The 20,181-nt window shown below is 35.7% G+C and overlaps 1 protein-coding gene across 2 annotated transcripts in view; it reads left to right on the forward strand.

The window, feature by feature from the left end:
• The window catches only part of RGS7BP (regulator of G protein signaling 7 binding protein), a 42,613-nt gene extending 23,154 nt beyond the window's left edge, over nt 1-19,459 (forward strand). For both annotated transcript variants that reach the window (XM_085322390.1, XM_085322391.1), the window contains exons 3-6: nt 5,235-5,365; nt 14,334-14,481; nt 15,865-15,935; nt 18,449-19,459. In XM_085322390.1, the coding sequence (XP_085178516.1) occupies nt 5,235-5,365; nt 14,334-14,481; nt 15,865-15,935; nt 18,449-18,540 (442 nt within the window). In that variant the 3' untranslated portion in view covers nt 18,541-19,459. The remainder of the gene's footprint in view (nt 1-5,234; nt 5,366-14,333; nt 14,482-15,864; nt 15,936-18,448) is intronic.
• Nucleotides 19,460-20,181: the final 722 nt, after the last annotated feature.

A 20,181-nucleotide genomic window follows, 5' to 3' on the forward strand; every position in this document is an offset into this window, starting at 1 on the left:
CTCCATGCTGGACTGGAGTCCCTCTGAAGAACCCATGCCAGGGCAGAAAAACATTAAGAAGCAAGGAGCAGTGGAGGAAAAGAAGAAGGAAGGAGTGGCAGAAGGAAATGGCTACACACCAGACACCGATGTCCTATGCCACCCATTGGCTCACTGAAGAGATTGGGAGGGCCTGAGTGTAACATGCAGGTGGTGGAAACAAGGGAATTGAGACTAGGAAGAAGGTAGGAGAGAGGGAGGAAAGTGGGGAGAAGTAGTGGACTAAATTTGAGCATGGGGAAGAGGGAGGAAAGGTGTTTCCTCAAGTGTTCGTTTAGTTGTTTATGTCTCGCTTCTCAATACTGAATTACTGAATACTGAAATTTAAAAGTTTATGTGAATTGGCAATAAATAAAGTGAAATTCCCTGAGTCAAGACTGGTTTTCCCACAACAGTTTTAATGAAAGGCTTTTACTGTTTTTGCTTCTCAGAAATGAAATAGCTGTATGAGATGCATAGTTTTCCTATCCTTGTGTACAGACCCTCAATCTTTTTGCCACTGACAGCTAGAAAGAAAGAAATACAGTGAATATTTTAAGTAAAGTTCCTTAACAACCATGACTCCTAAAAAATACAAGGATTTATAACATTTGAAACAATGTAGAGAAAAAAGGACAAAAATAATCCAGTTTTATCTAAATTTGCTACAAAGTAATTGTTATTTTCTCAGAGGGTAAGTTTCAGTACTGCTCTCAGTGATATCCTTATGGTTAAAGAATCATACCCTTAAGAAGAAAGAGGTAGATTCAGCTTTCCTGGGATAACAGAGCAGAATGGACCAGTATCTCTGTTGGAAACAGCAGAAGAGCAGATGACTGAGGAACTGAGCAGAAAGAGGCCATTACTGCCATCTGTGGTGACTTTCTTTTGTGAGGTTCCACTTTGCACTGTGAACATTTAGCAGGTAGCACCCTGCAGGTGAAATAGGCAAAAGTCTTGTTTATCTATTACTAGGCATGTAACTGCTCATCTTCAGGACAAAGGAAGTCCTGCTCAGAAACCGATTCTAGTTATCCTGGAAACTTTATGAGCAGAAACTGAATATGCTTGAGTGCCCACTGGGAGGCTGAAGGATTTAGGTATTAGATGAACAATGATTTTGCAGCGCTAAATTTTGGAGTTGGGTGATAAATATGGCAAGCAGGGAGAGCGCTACACTTCTAAATCTTTCTGTAATCCTTTTATTGGTAGGGATAGCTCAAAGGAAGTTAATTACTGCATGAGTGCTCAGGAGGAAACAAGAGCTGCACCAGTAAGAGACTCAGATGATGAAAAATGTTGTATCTCCATTTGTTGAAGTAATTCCTTTGTGTTGAACTGGGGAATACTGTTCAAGGTGCGTGGAAGACTATCGATGACACTAAGGGCTATAAGAAAACTCATCTCTAAGCTAAAAGATAGGGTAAATCAGGATAGTAAAAGACTTTAGGAGGTCATGTATTATCTAAATAGGTATTGTGTGAATTTTAAATGTAGTTACCAGAGAAATAAAAACAAGTATATCAGACGCAAAGTACAGAAATTTAAAATACTATTGCAGAGTAGGAAAATGTGGTGTGCTGTGTTTTTTTTTTTTTTTTTTTTTTTTTTTTTTTTTTTTTTTTTTTTTTTTTTTTTTTTTTTTTTTTTTTTTTTTTTTTTGTATTTGGCTAATTATTTGTTTGTAATCTATTTGGTTAGATGGGCTCTGTAAGGTTACATTTACTCAAGAGACTGCCTCTTGCAACAAATTAACCAGAATCCTATTCTACTCTTGAGATTTTTCCGATTTGGTAGCAAGCACTTACAGAAAAGTTTGAAATCATTAGGAGTGGTATATGCAAAATGAAAGAGTAAATGCTGGTCTTGAATATGCTGGTATGATTTAGGAAATACTGATCTACTTTTGACGAGCTGTTCCTGATTTATTCTAAAGCAAATTAAATTTAAATCTGAGCTATATTTGTTTTATCTTCTTTGGTTAATACCAATGGGATTACATTAAAAACCTTTCTTGCCATCTGTGAATTTACAGAAGAAAATGCTGCTACATTTATGGTTATTGTTTATGCAGAGAACAGTCTCTTTCTAATCAGCTAAGTGATCACAGATCTAACAGCTGCAATTCATATAATGTATAGATTGCTTAAAAATGRAAGAAACAGCAAACATCTAATTGCAGAGAATGTTAAGGTTTAACTCTTGCTAAACTGGAAGAATTCCAGTGAAATATGGTAGAATTCAAAATAAAAAGTATTATAAAATTTTGTAATACACATAAGTAAAACTTTTAAGTGTCTCGGGAGTCTTCAGGTAGGTATGGTTTTAAAAATTCAAATTTAGTTTATCCCACAGTCATTTTTGTATGAGTTGACTTATTGGTGGTTCTTCTAAGCATAATTTTCAGCCCTAACTGGCATTCGTTATTCTATTATACTACTGCTAGCGCAGTCACTGAAAGCATTTATGTTCATATCTTTTGAAAAGAATGTGAGATTTGAACAAGGATTCATCTCCAGCAAATGCATATTTTCATATGCAGTGAAAGACTTGACTCTGAATAGGCAAAGTTCTCCGAGGTTGCTAATTTTTCAGGAAAACTGTGCAGGGACTTAAAGCAATAGAGTGTTTTTGGAGCAGGAATCATTGGGAATAGGAAGAAATATTATAGCAAACATCTGAAAATACATCTTTAAGATACTGAGGATAACACCCCTTGTCTGTTCTGCCATCACAGCTTTACACTGTATTAATGCTCAGATCCATGAAATAACATATCATGTATGCAAGATTTCTGAAAAAAATGCAGACTTCATGTTAAAAGTAGAAATAAGTGTGGCTTAAAAGAAATACACATATTTCTGATATATTCAAGGGAAACAAAGTTCCTACAATTGGCAAGTTTATTATCATGCATCGAGTATTGGTTCCGAAGTAACACAGACCACAGTAAATGCAATTTGAATTCCAGTTATTTCCTGCCTCTTGGATGAGTTCTACTTTATAATGGATTGGCAGGTGGGACAGATCTTCCTTTGTCCCTTCTTAGTAAGTCCAGCATGATTTCTTTCCAGTCCTCGCTCCTACCCAACCTTCACTTTTTTATTCCCTTTTTGTCTTCATTTTTTGCTCATTTAAGCATTTGTGATTGCAAAGTTTACCACTGCTGTGATTCTTAATAGTTTTCACTGGCCCATGCAAACATCAGTAGTCTTCCTCATTGTGCTGTGAAAGTGCTAAGGTTGTTCTTTCCTTTTAGGAAGGTTCTGCCCAATTTTGTGAAATCTTCATGTTCCCATTTGATTTCTGCTGTCACTTGGAGGGATAAGAACCCTTAAGGACCTTGGAAAAACCACATAGTTTCTCCCTCATTGAGGCAAATTAATGGCAAGTCCTTGTATCCAATATTCCTTTGAGACTACTCCCTTCTCCTGCCCACTGAGCCACATGCACAGGGATAACCCAGAGCCTATCTTCTTCTGGCCTTGTCTGTTTTCACATCTTCAGTGTATGGCTGGGCTTGATCTTCCCTGGTGTCACTGAAATGAGTGGCAGAAGAATACATGCTTTCTAGACAACATACGGTTTCTACTTTGTTAAAAGTAATAGTGAATCCCTAATATAAAAATTAATAGTTTTAGTATGCAGTATTTGTTTGAACAGAACTTTTAATAAAATTGTATCAGCACAAACTGGTATGATTTTTCTTAAAATCCATTTTTTCAGTTTTGTTCATGACAAAAGAGACAGATCTAACATTTTGACTGGACATAGAGTTTGACTGAGTATAAGTAATGGCTTCTTACCTTGCTGTCAGACAGAATCTATTCTACTGGTTTAAATAAACATCGTCTGCTGCAGGTCTTAAAAGTCTGTAAGCCTAGACTGGTATTAAGAAACAATTAGAGCATAACAGCCCAGTTTAGTGTTGCTGCAAATAATTTACCAGGTAAGCTGCTTTTGTTCCCTTGAGATAATCCACAAGTCTAATTTTATTTCATATACAAGAGGATCTTTAGAAGCATCAGTTTAACTATAGGAAATTCAATCCCTATAAAGAATGCTAGCAATCTTTTTATTGAGAAAGCTTCATTTATATTATTCATATGCTAGAAATTTGAGAACTTGCTCAGAAATTTTTTTATTTTCTCAATTTAAACGTGGTAATATTTAAAAATGCCATTAGGTTCTGTTTATTTATTAAAGCAGGAGTATGAAGTGGCAGAAATCCTGACTCTTTAACCTTACCAMTTACTACCCTACTGAAAGGTGATTGAAAAACTACTTTTCAAGTATGGCTGGATAAATCACCTCTTTAAGCACTTGAGGAAACAGTTTATGAAACAGTTTATTTATGCCTGTGCACCATTCTGAGCATAGGAAAGGGAGATTTATTGACCAGTTTCACAGCCAGGCATGAGAGTAGTTGGATACTGAATCTGGATAAATGATTTATTCTGGTGTTCCATGCAATTAATTGGACATCTAAGATTACTCTTGATTTCAAATTTTGTTTTAAAAATTTTTACTCCTGAGACATTCCTGAAAGACAGGTTTTCTGAAAAATTCTGTAATTCCCTCATTCTCTTCATAGTGCAGTATTTGTTAATCATATGAGCAGTATTTTAAACACAGAGGACAAAAAAGAAATCCAGACATAAACACAGAAACTGCAAAACCAAAAGTCTCAACTGCCTTGTTTCTGATTAAAGTGTCAGCAAACTGCTAGTGAACATGCCTCATCCAGCATTTCTAGCCTGAATAGGGACAGTAGAAGGGGCCCTGCAATCTCCTCACATAGCTGCACCAGGACCAAGGGTAACAGAACCTGAATGCAGAAGAATTCTTCAGTCTACCAGAAAATATTTCTCCAAAGCTGGTAAAGAGGACAAGAAAGCTTAGATTTTTCAAGTCATTAATTTGTACCATTTCCAAAGATATGCAAAAGAGAAAATAAGTCTTACTGAAGTCTTACTGTACACTCTTACCCAAGAGACCCCAAGTTTAGCTATTTTGAGTTCATGTAGAGCTAAAGATTTATTTTTAAATTCAGTTTGGTAGAAACAACCTTTTTGTGGTAGAAACAAACTGTTTCTCATATATGCATAGCTTAATAGCTAATGAAGCAATTATAACGTGGTAAGGAACTGAATTTGATGACCCTCAGGTCCTTCTCATCCCATTCCTAATTAATTTTTTTCTCTCTTTTATTGCAGCCCGGAAGATGGTGAAATTCATCCTGAAATCTGTAGATTATACATCCAGTTGCAGTGTTGCCTAGAAATGTACACAACAGAAATGCTTAAATCCATATGTCTGCTAGGATCCCTTCAGTTTCATCGGAAAGGTATTGAATTACACAAATATACAAATGCTGATTTAAACAAAAAACAAGAGTTTTGGGCACGCTTGGCTATTCATTAAATGCACAGCACCAAACTTTTAAATCACCTATACAACAGTAGCTTTTCAGCTTCTACCAAAAGCTGTATTTTTATTGCATTATCATCATTCTTATATAAGTGTTTCATATCAGGCATGTATCATTAATGTACTTGTGTAGTTCAGAAATCTGAAATTAAAAATAAAATTGGTTCTAGATCAAAGATTGTCATTACTCAGATTCCAGTGAGCAAGCGCTCTCAGTCCTTTTATTAGAATAACTACTGCAAAAAGGAGGATTTTGAAAAATTCCAGTTCATGTGAATAGCCATATTTTGCTTCAAGTCAGGCTTCACAATAATGTGTTTATTTTATTATAGGAGGTTTACAGGAACTGTAGTCAGGATGCCCTGTGTCCGTGTTTTTCTTCATAGGAGAGTTTTTCTCGCCACATTGTAATTTCAGTCATGCTCAGTAGTCAGAGGATGTCTGCAGGGACAATATTTAAACTAGAAGATAGCAAGCAGCTTGACCAGTAATCTTATTACTCAGTGATGTCACACATCTTTGGGACTGTATTTGTGCTTGTTGTAACTACTCTTTGCCCAGATAAGATCTTAGCAGAATATACTAGGTAAAGACAAGAAAAGATCTTGTTTTGTAATGACAAAACAATAGTTCTTTGGCATGTTCCTGTTACCCTGAAAGATCCTCTAATGCATTTTTCACATCTAGCATCTAGGATATAACTAAAGCCCATGATCCTTTTTATTATAAAAATAAGAATTAGAGATTTGTTACTGCTTCATTGAGCTTCTTAGAGTGATCTTATCAAATCAAAAGGAAAACTGTAGAATATCAAGAGTCAAAATTAACAGCCATTGTATTCCAAGATGGAAGAAGCTACCAAAATTAGTCTTTTTTTTTCTTTTTTAGACAAATTGTACTATATTTCCTAGCATTGGCAGTATTTGTCAAGGCACCCTATGTAATTTCAGAGAGAGAGAGTCATTTGAGGTGGCCTGAGTAATGCAGAGGTATGCCTGTGGATGCAATGTGCCCCATTTGCCTGTGGATGGAATCTATATGATTAACTTAAACTAAACTTCTTACTATTAGATGACTAAAGTTAGATAAGATGAGCTGCAGCGTTACAGTAAACAGTTGGGTGTTTACAATGCTTTGAGGCACTGTAACAGGATCATGCAACAAGAGAAATACCAATTAGATATTAAGAGCTATTTTTTAACAGTGAAGGTAGCCAAACATCAGAACAGGCACCCGAGAGGCTGTGAAATCTCCATCCATGGAGACGTTCACAACTCAAACCAACAAGGCCATGGGCCTTGACCTAAGCTGACCTTGCTTTCAGTGGAGGGTTAAACCAGATGACCTCCCAAGGCCTCTTCCAAACTAATGTAGTCTGTGATTCTATATCTGCCAAAACAGATTATTTTACAAGGAGCAGAATGAACCTGCATTTTCTTGAAATTCTTTCCTTAAGGAGAGAAGGACTGCAATGTAGGCAAAGTGCATAAATTTATCTCTACGGATGAAAGAGCCAGTTAATTTGAAGTATATTGTGCTGTAGCTGGTATATAGCTTTTTCAGTTTTTCACCAGCATCTGAGTGATACTAAAACAAACATTCAATTCATTTTCCTTGTCTGCAAAGAGTACTACCCTTTAGAAAATGTAAACATTTCCAATATGTATTAACTTTGCTAAATTTATAACTGCATATGTCTCTTGTTATTCCCTGCATAAGGTTTCTTGCTGTATCTTGTAGCTCATTTTTGAAGGTAATATTTTCTATTTGGATGTAATATTTTCCATTTTCTACCCTCTTACCTGTTGGATAAGCAGTTTATTGGGCTTTTTAAATCTCTCTGGAGATTTCAGCAAAGCATGTCTTCTGTTTGGAGCCAGCAGAGATTCATGTAGAATAACATGCAGGCTTTTCTCACCAACATGCAGCTAATAAATAATAATGTGGGTTCTGGTATCTTGACCAGACATTATCAAACAAACTACGGAATTGATATATCTAAGACAGCGAGCTGACACTGATGCTCTTTTCCCAAGAGGAATTCAGCCAACACTCCCTGCTGGGAAACAGATGATGTTTGATGAAAAACCACAGTACTGTTTTAAGGGCTGAGCTCTGGTACTTTCACTGTCTTTCTCAGCACTGATCTGAGCTCCCCTTATCTTTCAGTGCTACTGAACAAACATTCCTACATATACTTTATCAAGCTTCCTGTACAGAAATTTCTTGCATATTTACGGTACTTCAGATTAATTTACTACTGTCATACAGCATCTATTATAGTAGTAGGACAGTCCATTATTTCTGTGAGATGTAACTGCCATAGCAGGGCCAACAGCCATAAATATTTCCAGCTGTGCTATGCAGTAARTAAACTGAGGTATGTGCTCTCTAATAAATTTATTTCTAAGCTATATACACCACATAACCCCAGTGCTGAAAACATATTATGACTGCAAAAATGAACATTCAGAACACTTGCAAATGACAGAATGAAATGTGCCTAAGTAGGGTTAATTCAACCTTTTTGTATGTATTAAGTCCTTAGTTACCTGATCATATACTTTCTCCATCATTCCAAGAGTCCTGTCGGATTAAGACACATGCTGATATTTACTTGGGCAGTCATCTKTGTTTTACTCTAATTGTTCAGTGTTATATGTTGTATTCATTTCACATAATTCTGTTCTAAAGGTAGAATCCTGCTATTCCTCAGATTCTTCTCAGTAATTCATTCACTGATGAGTGTCTTCAAAACTGTCTTGGGTAGTGAGATAGTAACATTTTTTCCCATTGCAAAGAAAGAACAAGTTAAAGAATGCCAATTTAGGATCTGAGGTGGCAGGATAGAGTAATCTCTCAGTAATTTCAGTTGCAGTTGTGAGTGCAGAGTCTTCAAGCTGAGCAACCAGAGAATGAGAATCATGTTGTCAGTCATTATTAATGTGGAGCTGCATTTAGACAACTTGGCTAGAATCACATGAAAACTCTGGGACAGAGGAAGGCATAGAGTCCAGTTTCCAGGGCACCACGCGAGCCTGTTAACTGTGAGGAACTTTCCAGTGTCTTCCTGCAGTCCCTAACATACAGCTTTAAAGGTCTTGCTGTCCATTTTGTCCTAACAGGGTGACTGTAGCAAATACCTCCTGGTGGTATGGCAAATGGGAGCTCTTCCAGGAGATCTTCTGAAATGTCTCACTTTGTTTGTTTACCCCTAGCATACTTCCTAGCTTTCTTATGCCTCACTGTCACACCGTAGCAGAACTTGCCTGGATAGCATTTCTTCTCTCTGACTTCATCAAGCAACAGATCAGTTCACTCGCCTGGCACCTGCAGCTTCTCGCCTGGCCCTGATTTTGCTTTATTTGTCTCCCTCAGTTGTTCGAATCTGAATTACCTTGAATAGCATTATGCCTTAGGGAGCAGCATCACACACAGGTCTTCCATCTGGTAATTTTTTTTTTAACATTTTGAATTATAATTTCATGGAAAGCAAGGTACTTTGGACAAGCTTTGGTACCTCTCTGAAGTGTTTACAAAATTCTGCTCTAATTCCTTTAAATGTTGTATGTCTGCTTCACTGATCTTGCTTGTACATGTTCCCAGTACTGACTATTCTTTTGATCAAATAAACAAACCCTGCTAGCTTAGCTAGCAAGCTGCTAGAGGAAGTAGTTGGCATAATTTCTCTCTACAGAAGCTGCCGGCTGTGATGACCTTTTTTACAAATTAATATTGAGGTTGTTTAGCTCCCACACTGAGAAAATCTAGAATTACCTCAAAGTTCTTCAGTACATTTCAGCATACATTAGTGTATTTTGTCACAAATATTTTTGACTCACAGATTTTCATTGATAATATAAAGGTCTTCAGTGCATCTGACTATGTAAAAATAGCAGATAAAAGAGCTTTGCTGATTCATATATCCACAATAATATCTTCCCTTCATTATAAAAAAAATGTAGAATATTATTATAATCACTGGATCATTATAACATGTTACTGTGGAAGCACATGTTACTGAAGTTTAGTGTATATACATGTTTACAGAGAAACCGTTACTTTCTTAGGATCATCTACAGATGTAATTGCCATGTTTCGTTACATAAGAATGTATAATGGAAATATTAAAAAAAAATCCAAACTGCAAATTGCTAGCATGTTATTAACTAGCTGTGCAGCATTTGTGCAAGGTACTCATTTTTCTAGTTTTGGGAGCAAGCATGTAACAGGTAAAGAGCACATATAACAGGACAGAAATTTTGAAGGTTAAAATCAAGTGGAGGTATTTTCTAGAATTCAAAATATGCTGTGAAAATAACTAAAGCTACCATATCATAGAAGTATAGGGCTTGAAACAGGTAACTATTTATCCTGAGTTTGGACAAAGCAAGTCACTATTCATTTATACTCATAACAACATGTTATTCTTATGATCCAGAATCAGGTGAAGCCACTATGCTAGTTTGTGCTTACTGAAAAAGAAGTGTACAACCATGGAAAGGTAATTTTTTCTGTCAGTTACTCACACATAGCTCTTTTATTTTTAATAAAATTTGGATGAATATCCACGGGCAAAATGAGTCCAGGACACGTTAAGTTCCAGGAATGTTACACTTCTTTGTATGAAATGCTCTCGAATTCTGATTGATTTCCTGTGTTTTTTTTCCTAAATGAGGTGTTTATACATGAAGAATTTATCAAAATGAAATGCAAAATACTTTAATGCTTGTAACCTATATATTGTTAATTCTTTCCAAAAGTCTATTTGGAAGCCCTAATGAAAGGCTGAATTAGCTAAAATCACAGTTCTATCACTGTTGTTGAGATGAGTGGGCCCCTCTGACTTTATTAAACATAGCTGAGGACAAAAGGATACCACACTAGGACACCAGAGTGGTCAGTACCTGAAAAAATGATAGAAATACTTAGATAAGAAATGAAAGAATTGAATCTGACGGAAAAATTATGTGTATGCATTACAGAAAGAATAAATTCTACTTTTATGATGTGAATTCAGACTGATCTGATTCCTGTATTATTGGTTCATGAGAATAATACTAAATCACAGGCAAGTGTATATCATGTACAGTAGAAAGCTTTACAAATTGAAGTTCATAGTGTAACTATTGTTTTTCCATCATGCATTTTGTGATAACAACATTYATTTTCTTAAAATAATACCTAAAAGCCTTTGATAGCTTATATTACAGATATTTGGAAGCAAGAGGGATAAGGTATGAGAGAGAAGAGAAACGTATACATGTGGGGATACAAGCACTTAAAATCCAGAGAATCACCCATTCTCATGTGGACACTAGGAAGAAGCTAACATAAATATGCCAAAAACAGGCCTGGAGGGAGGAAAACACAATATCCACTACAGCCTTGCGGTTCCCATTGCTTTTTCCTTGATAATAATATTTCCACTGAGATATACTCTATATTCTGCTGATCCCAAGTATAGCTCAAGAATTAAGTTCCTCAGATTGAGTTAACCATATTTGCAGCAGTATATTTCTTCCTTCCTACAAGATTCTCTGTTTCCCATTATATGTTCTCTTTTCCATTCATTTGTGTTCTAGAGCTTGATATTTATTTTTAATTGCTAGATTAGAAATCTGATATAAATGCTGCCTTCTTTTGAGGAATAGGTTCCCCCAGCTTGATTAAATTCTGTTATTCCCTTCAAAGATCTTTCCAGTTCATCTGGAGTGAAATCTAACTAGCTGTAAGGGATCTATAATACATTTTTTTTCCTGCATTATCTAAGTTTCTCTGGGAAGCAGGGTATGAATAAGAGTAGGAGCACAGTGCAGTATGGCAGAAGCAAACACCACAGAGGTCACCACAGAAAAGCAGTAAGGAGCACAACAGGTGAGTATGTCCTATAACAATACGGTCATAGGTGATGTACCCTTGCTGAGCTGACCATTTTTCACCCTCTTATTTACACTTATTAAAGTTGGACCATCAGCATTATTTAATTCAAGAGCATTTCACTCCATAAGCAAATCTCTGCCTCCTAAAAGAATGAATTAGAGGCTAGAAGACCCAGAGTACATCAAGTATGTGTTATATTAACATTTCACCAGCAGTAAAAAAAGCCAGTGCCTAGCCAACTGGCAAGAACAGCAACTGCATGTGGACCCCTCTGCAAGCAGTGTGCAGGATCAAACTCCTTTTGAAATCAGTGAATGTCTTTCCACTGACTAAACTGAAAGTAAAATTTATGGCTCACATCTCTATATTAAGGAAGTGTGTTGTACAAAAGATATCCATCCCATCACTAGGATAAGAAGATTAAAGAGCTTTTGTTTCCCTATAGTGTGTGCTATATAGTAAGAAATGTTAAGCCTGAGTCACAGACATTGTTCAAACAAAGCCTTTGTTATTAGCAGACTCTTAACTGTTTTCAAGTGATTGAGCAGATGCTCTGAAATTCAAGGAAGGCTTCATGAAGTGTTCACAGTACAACAAAATTACTGGTAAGGAGTTCTTTTTGGTTGAGAGGAAATCTGTGCTGCTCAACCTGCCTCTGTGCTAACAAAAAGAACAATGCAGTCTCTGTACTTCTGTTCTCCAGCTGGGAAAAAGAATTGTTATTGTTTCTATTGAAACACCTTTCACATCAATAGATGCACTGAAGGATGCATATATAGACGGGGTTGTTCTTCAGCATGTCACCAAAGATCAGGTTTAATGTAACACTTCAAAATAATGGCAGAATTAACACCTAGTGGTAGCAACAACACCTTGTATTTCTGTGACATCCGTGACAAATTAGATCATATTCCCAGGGCAACCCTCTTTTACAAAAAAGCTGTAAGTGAGATATTGGGAACAGTATATTCTGTTTTGGGCTTCTCGTACTGGAAAAAGTAATGAATAATGAAGTTTACACAAATGAATAATTAAAACTGCATATTAAAATCTACTTTAAAGTAACAGCATAAGCTGCAATTGCTACTAGAAATAGTTTGAAAGTTATACCTAAAAGGTGATACATACACAGTAAAAAATACAATCTGGGAAGCAGGCTTAGGCTACTATTCTACAAGCAATTGAATCAACATATGAGCTTGTTGCCACTAAAAAGGTCTTGATCTCTTTCTCTGTATTTCTGACTTCATCTTGCCTTCACTTCTTCCTCCCTTCCACTGCCTCTGACTATATCATCACCCTCATCCTCTGTCACTTGCCCGGGAGCATCCTTGGTTCTTCAACTCACTGGAACAACAGAAAACTTTTCACCTTTTATTTTTCTTTTTATGGAGGTAATCTTCTACCAGTTGAGGGGTTCACGTGGCTCACAGAGAGATCTGTCAAAGGCAAAGTTAGCAGTAGGTGCCAAAATAAGCAGCAGAGGAAGGACAAAGGACACCATTTTTAAATGATAAACTGTCACGTCTGGTCATCTCTTGGAATCACACAGATATTACTTTTGGGGAGGATGTATAATGCATGGAAAAGGACACTGCACTGACTTTAAAGAATAATGAAAACATTAGGCAAATATCTCTCATTAGTATGAGTAGTATCTAGTTGGACATTTAGAYGAGTAGCTGAGAATTTTTCAAAAAAAAAAACTTTAAATATAACAGTTCAAAGAACATGCTGAAACAATTTCTTCAGATCAAGGAATTTCTAATTTAAAGAAAAAGATGAGAAAGTTAATAGCCTGATAGCTCGGATAATAATTTATGATGTGGGAGAGTAGTATAGCATGGTCTTAGTCTCTAATGCTCCAGAAAAATGGAATAACCACTAGATTCTGGTCCTTCCTGTTCTTTTCGAACCTTACAGGACATGCTCAGGTTTGTCCTGATGTGAAAATTTCTGAAATAGCAAAAATTGTGAAATGAAAAAACACATCCTACTCAACTCCTCAGTACCACTGATGTAAACACTATTTTCTCTATTTTTACAAGACTTTATGTATTTCTTTGTGAGACTGTTTGAGCTCTTTCATTAGACAACAAGGAAGGGAAAAATTAACCTCCCACTAAGTGATCCACTTTGAAATTTCTCATTTAAATGATGTACACAGAAATAATCTGTCCTGTCCAATACTGAGTGCCAGGGCTGTACTTGGCACTACAGACAAAGAATAGCAACAGGCTGGCCACGGGAAGTTTGCAAGAATACTAACTAATTTCACCAATACTTACCTCTCTTGCATTCTCCACTAGCATAGTCCACATCCTATATCCCATCCTCCCCATGATAAAAGCCCTGGCAGATCTGGCATGAAGTCCCCAAACAGTTCCAATATTGCCTTTATTTTCATATAGTAAGTATAAATTAGGCAAGTGTAAGTTTGCAGATTCAGAACACGCAACATACTGGGTTGTAATTGGTGGCAGCTAAGTATTGCTATCAATCTTATCAACTACAAAACTGCACATTATTGTCTTTTTTTTCCCATAGTACTAGAGTGAGTAATATTGAAACACATAGATTACACTATTTTCTATTATCAAAGCTTTTGATATTGCTTTCAGAATATATAGTCTAGTTCTCAATTTATTTTGTTCTCTTTTGTCCTCTGGTTCTCATTTTCTCTGTTACATGTGAGCCATTGGAGTTTAAGTGAAACTTTTCGTTAATATTTACTGAAAAAAAAATCTAAATTCCACACATGCCTGTTTCCACACAAGCCTTAGCCCTGTTTCGCAGAAGTTCATGGACCATACAGCAGCACTCTGATGAGCAGATTGGTCTGGTCCACTCTTTTTCTGAACAGTTCTTATTTGAAGTTTGCATTCACAATTCTCTCTCTTCATTTATGCTGTGCAAGAGCAAGCCCAACATCAATGATATATTTTGAGTATACCTTTTAATGAATTAATTACAGGACTATGTTTTGTTTCAATATTTTAAAGGAAAAGAGCCTTGTGCACCACCCAAGGTCCTAGACACTAAAGTGGAGGAGAGTTCTGAAGTACCTATTTTAGAAGACACGTCGTCATCTCCAACAGATATTCAACAGCATTTATGGCAAGTTTCCACAGATATTGAGAACACTGACAGGTATCTGTAGCACTTTGTTCTGAAATAAAGCAAATTTCTGTCTAGAGTTTATTTATTCTTTTCCAATTAGGCAGCCAGTGTTGCTATTGTAGGTGCTTGTAAATTACAGCCTGTTTAACATTTTTATTGCATTTAACATACCTGAAAGCAATACCTGTAAAAAGGGCAAAGAGAAATGACATTCTTACTTTGGTTAATTACCAGAGGAACTGCTGCCGAAAACAAAGGGCAGAAAATTACTGTGCTAGAAAAGAGAGAGTTTTTGTCTCACCTTAACTAGTTTCTGGTTTTGTATCTGTAATATGCTGCCTGCAGTTCTGCATTCATAACCCAAAGACACAGAAGCTAGTTTGTATCAGTTGTTTCTGCCCATAGTTATACATATGGAAGGCTCAGAAGCATAGGGGAAAATCATCCAAAAATATATCAAAGTGGACTTTCACTCTCTTGACTGCCCAGGTGAAAGACAAAACTGAGAGGGAGCAGTCCTGGTGGCCAACATGCGTTTACTTCTATAAAATAAAGTTCYGTTCTACTGAGAAAGTGACTCGGAGAATAGAACTGAGCAATAAGACTCAATAAGAAATGAACTAGTCATGCTAGTTCATTTCTAAGAACCATATCATATGTAGATGAATGAGGCAGGACTACACTATCTTTAAATCCTGAAAGCCTTAAGACATCACAAGCCCACCCACAAAATTGCTGGTCTGCCACCTATCTGTTAAACAGGAACCTGTTTACAGTTTCTGGCCTCTTTCAAAATATATCCATATATAACCTGCTTTGTGAGATGGTATTTCATTATCATATTTTCCATCTTCTGCCTTTTAAAATTTTAGCAAATTCCAGACCTCCAAAATGACATCCCTGTTATCTAAATCCAATGACACCCTTGTTAGATATCTAAAGCCATAGGGAGCTCAAGTGATAAGGATTAACTACATGTATAATAATTTCTTACTTTTTAAAACACTGACCACATTCATGGTACAAACTACAAAATGCCAATAATGGGGTAATATATTAGCAATAGTGCTGGCCAGTCCTAATTGTAACGCATATTATATGTTTTGCCACTTTGTGCCCACCAACTCATTTAACATGGAATATTCAAGATCCAGAAAATAAATTTTGACCAGTTTGCTACCAGTTACAATCAGATTGGCTTAAAATTCTTCCCTTATTAAATCTACTGCCCTTTATTTTGGTATGCATTTCCTGATACATTTGAACCAAATGCTTGCCCAATAGATTTTTATATTATTTAGTTTGGGGTTTTATTCCATTTGTTCAGTACATAAAATGATACTGTGAACCATTCACCTATTGTGAGTCTTCAGATGCTGTTCTACTGTATTTCTTTTAAATTTGTTTCTGCAGAGATATGAGAGAAATGAAAAACCTTTTAAGCAAACTCAGGGAGACTATGCCTTTACCACTGAAAAATCAAGGTAGGTTTTATATTTTCTTCACGTAAGGGGAAATTAAGAGATCATTAAAGATTTTGGCTTCCATTAGATATGAAAAAAAATATTTTTTTTCTGTAGAAGTTACAGAAAGAAAAATCCAGATGAAATCCTTTCACTCCTGATTAAATGGTGCTAGAATTTAACATGCAAAGTTTGTCCTCTTGATGTTCACTTGAGAACACAATACTTCAAAGTATTGAATTTTGGATGCTTATAGATATGGTATCTACAGAAAAAAATAATAGACGACTTCTGGGGAGATAAGGCAGCAGCACAACTAATTCCTTATCTGAGAAAGTATTTTTTTTCAAATGTAATGAAGGTATAAATTGCATGGACTGTGATACGGATCATGCTGAGTGATGGGGTTTGCTTTACCCCTGCAAGCGTTGGAGGATCTGTATTATGACAAGACACTGACCCTGCACAGATACCTGCCTTGAGGCTGGTGACAGCTTGCTTTTCCTAGTATCCAGCTATGACGAACCCTATGCAAATGCACAGGGGGCTATTCATCCTTCATTTTGTGGCTCAGCAGTCTCATATATTCCACATCTACAGGCACTTTCTTTCCTCATGTGAACAACTTTTAAAAGATAATCATTTCCCTTTTTGATTTCTTCTTGATAACATGTATTTCTTAAGTGCTGCATACTCTTTGCACACTGGCAGCTGACGAAGTATGCCCAATGTGTCCTGGATATTGTCCTGAAGAACTAAGCAGTCTCATATTCATCATAATATAGTAAAAGATCAATACAGATTAGGTGAATTGATTATACAAGTAAGAGTTTATGGCAGGGACAGATTAAGTGGAAATTATTTGGAAGGAGAAAAGGAATCACGCTTAAGATACATGATGCACATGTGCCATTGTAAAAGAATGGAAAAAGGCCATGAAGTCTATACCTAGCCTAGAATAAAAAGAGCATGGTGGAAATAAGGATGGAAAAGAACAAATTCAGGCAGGTATAAAACACATAGAAACTTGAATTCAGAACAGAGAGAAAGACATACAGAACACTTCCCTGCAGATGTCTATACAGTCCTTCAACAATGGCCTAAAAATCACTGATCATCCGTGCAGCAGGCTGGAAGACATATGTCAGCCAGACAGTTTAAAGCTCTATGATACAATCCAGGATCAGAGAATCACAAATTGTATTTCTGCTGCTCCCACAGAGGCCAACTGTGATCACAGTTTACAGCTGACCTCAGAGAACTGATGCCTCAGGAATGGACAGTCCAACCTATTATTGACACAGGAGTTAAAAGCTTCAAAATATTCCAAGAGCTTTAGTTAATTAAAGCTAGAGGAAAGTGTAAGAAAACAGAACAAACAAACAAACAAAAAACATTATAGGTAGTTAATATAGTCTGGACTCTAATTTGGACATATGTATGAATTACAAACATGGTTTACAAGAATGATTATGAGATGACTGAATGCAAGTGTTTTGCCATTAATTTCAGTGAGAACCAGACAGGACTTAGGGTTGCAAGCCCAAACAAACTTCACATGATGTTGCTGACTACTCACAGACCTGCTTGAATACATGTTTTCTGCATAAAATTCTCTTTCATAATTTAAGTGGCAACAGGAAAGTTATCATGCTAGGTTTAGTTGATGTGGTTTGTGAACTTAAGGGTCACATTATTAAATGTTTTCTTATCTAAGTTTCTGTACTTAAGTATTTATATCAACACTAGAGCCGCCAACCAAACTAAGTCCCCAGTATATCAAGAATAGGAACATAATGATGTATAGGTTTTAGTCTGAAACCCTACTTGAAGATGGCTCAAATTCAAAGTAAATATTAAAGAATTTTTGAGACAGTTTGCTGACAGGGCACAAATTAAGATAATTATAGGCACTAATTTATATGTTCTGTATGAATTTAAAGGAGTTAATATAGAAAGTAGAAAGCTAACCAGAAGCACGGATAGCAGATTGAAAGTATTTGCCTTGGAAAGTTAGCACAATCTTCATGTGCCAAGATCTTCTGATCTTGGAATTTTAAATTGAAATTTTGATGAATGTGCACAAATGGCACTCAATATATTTTTTTTCATCTTTAAATTAACCCACAATTTAGGTTTAGGTTGTCAAACTTGCATGTCTGCAATTAAGATCTCAATACTATTGTGCTTTAGGTTTTAGTTGTTGCCTAACATTATTCATCAAGCAGGAATATTTTGGCTTAGGTCTCCCAGCACTGGAGGTAGCATTTATTTCATTAAAGTTTTGTCATTGAACTGGTATTCCTTATATCAAAATTTCTATTGCATTTTTATGGAGTCTTGATAATTGGCATTTTTAAGACCCTTCCCCTAATATAGAAAATTCAGTTGATTATTTGCTATGTGCCTAGAACAATGGGGTCTACTACTTGATCTTGTAGATGCTGTGAGGACACACAAAGATACAAACTCTTGTGAATGTTTGTGTGCACGTGTGTGTGATTTTTTTTTTAATGTGTTTTTTTTCATCACAGATGATAGCAGCCTCCTAAACTTGACTCCTTACCCATTAGTAAGACGACGGAAGCGAAGATTCTTTGGACTGTGCTGTCTTGTGTCCAGTTAGAAGTACAGATTAAGTACAGAAATGACAATAAAATCGTAACTTTGATTAAACCACTATCATTTGATCACTGCAAAGATGAACGTTACTATTCTTGATTATAAAGTATATTTTCTACACTAGCCTGTTCCTTTTTCTCTTCTGCTCCATCCCCGTTTTCAAAATGAAGAGTTTTAACAATTTAAAGTTACGGTGTTCAAGAATCAGTTGTGGAACAAATCTAGCATAACTAAGAATGTTTCTAAAACTTTTTAAAATATGTTTTGCATGCTTAAATGACTCAAAGAAAGACACATTCTTTATGTTTAATAGATCATTTTTAATTTTTTATTGTTTGAACTACAGCTAAAAGTTTGTGCATAGTACAGTATTCATTAGTATCACATTAAAATACTTGGTCATATTCTAACGGTCTTTAAGCATAGAAAGCTATTTAATAGCAAAAGTACTAAAGTTCTAAAACATTTAGACAATATTGTAACAGAATTTGCACAAAATCTACAGTTGCTTTTTGTGCTCTCATTCATATTTAGTCTTCCACTCTATCTCAATCTAAAAGCTTCATAGAAAAATATCTTAATTTATGATACACAAACCATATAAAAATATTTAGATCTTGTAAATACAGAGAAATTATAATATCAACATACTGTACAATGCATAGAAATAATAATTTTCCTTTTAAGTCAATGGTATCTCTCCAACCTTTTGGAAAAAAATAGCTATTTATTAAAAGCAGATGTTGTAAAATAAAGTTACCCTACAATGTACTACACACCACTAACCCATTTTGTTTCCAATAGAACTTAAAGCATGGTGTCTACGTATCACTGTTAACTCTTATAGGGCATGCCAGAATTAGCTCAGATTGTAAGATATTAAACATTTTACATTGTTAATAAAGTTTTTTATTTAAATTAAATGTTGCCTTATTTCTAGTTATATTGCCAGAATATATTGTCTTTTTTTTTTAATCTTATCATTAGAATACTATACAAAGTTTTGGTAATCTTTTCCATTTCAAGATGCACTTGTACAAAGACAAAAAATTACGATGAACTTATAAATGCTAGAATGACAGCTAGTAGCAGTGATAGATTAAAACATGTCAGACTCATTGTACTGATGTTTCGAAGTGACAGGCAAGACATCAGAACTAAACTTGGGTTCGACTGCAACACTGTGGTCAATGGACATTATGCTACACCATGAAACCCATAAAACTCTGTAGCTCCCCTGCAGAGTAGGTCACCTTACCCCTTGCAATCCATAATAGTATGAGCCCTTCTGCCACTCCACATTGACCCAGCATGTTAACAGGGACCAATTTCTTTCCTTTCCTTTTCTCTCTCTCCCTCTCTCTCTCTCTTTTTTTTTTTTTTTTTTTTTTACATAAAGGTTTAGTGGTGGTTAACATGGAATTGTTTCCTTGGTATAGAAAACACCCGTAGTTATATCCTCCCTTTCAAAAGCAGTTTATCATTTATTCACTGAACTGTACCTAGCATCTATTAAGTTTATTTTACTAATTTTTTTTCTGCATACTTTTCCTGAAATACTGTTTGCTGAAAAAGGAAGAAAATATCCACATTGAAGAAATAATAATGCAGTATCTGCAGCTAGACCCAAAAACTAAGTTCTAAT

This window comes from Rhea americana, unplaced genomic scaffold, assembly GCF_003343005.1.
Source record: "Rhea americana isolate MKP2758 unplaced genomic scaffold, rheAme1 scaffold_77, whole genome shotgun sequence".
Lineage (NCBI taxonomy): Eukaryota > Metazoa > Chordata > Aves > Rheiformes > Rheidae > Rhea > Rhea americana.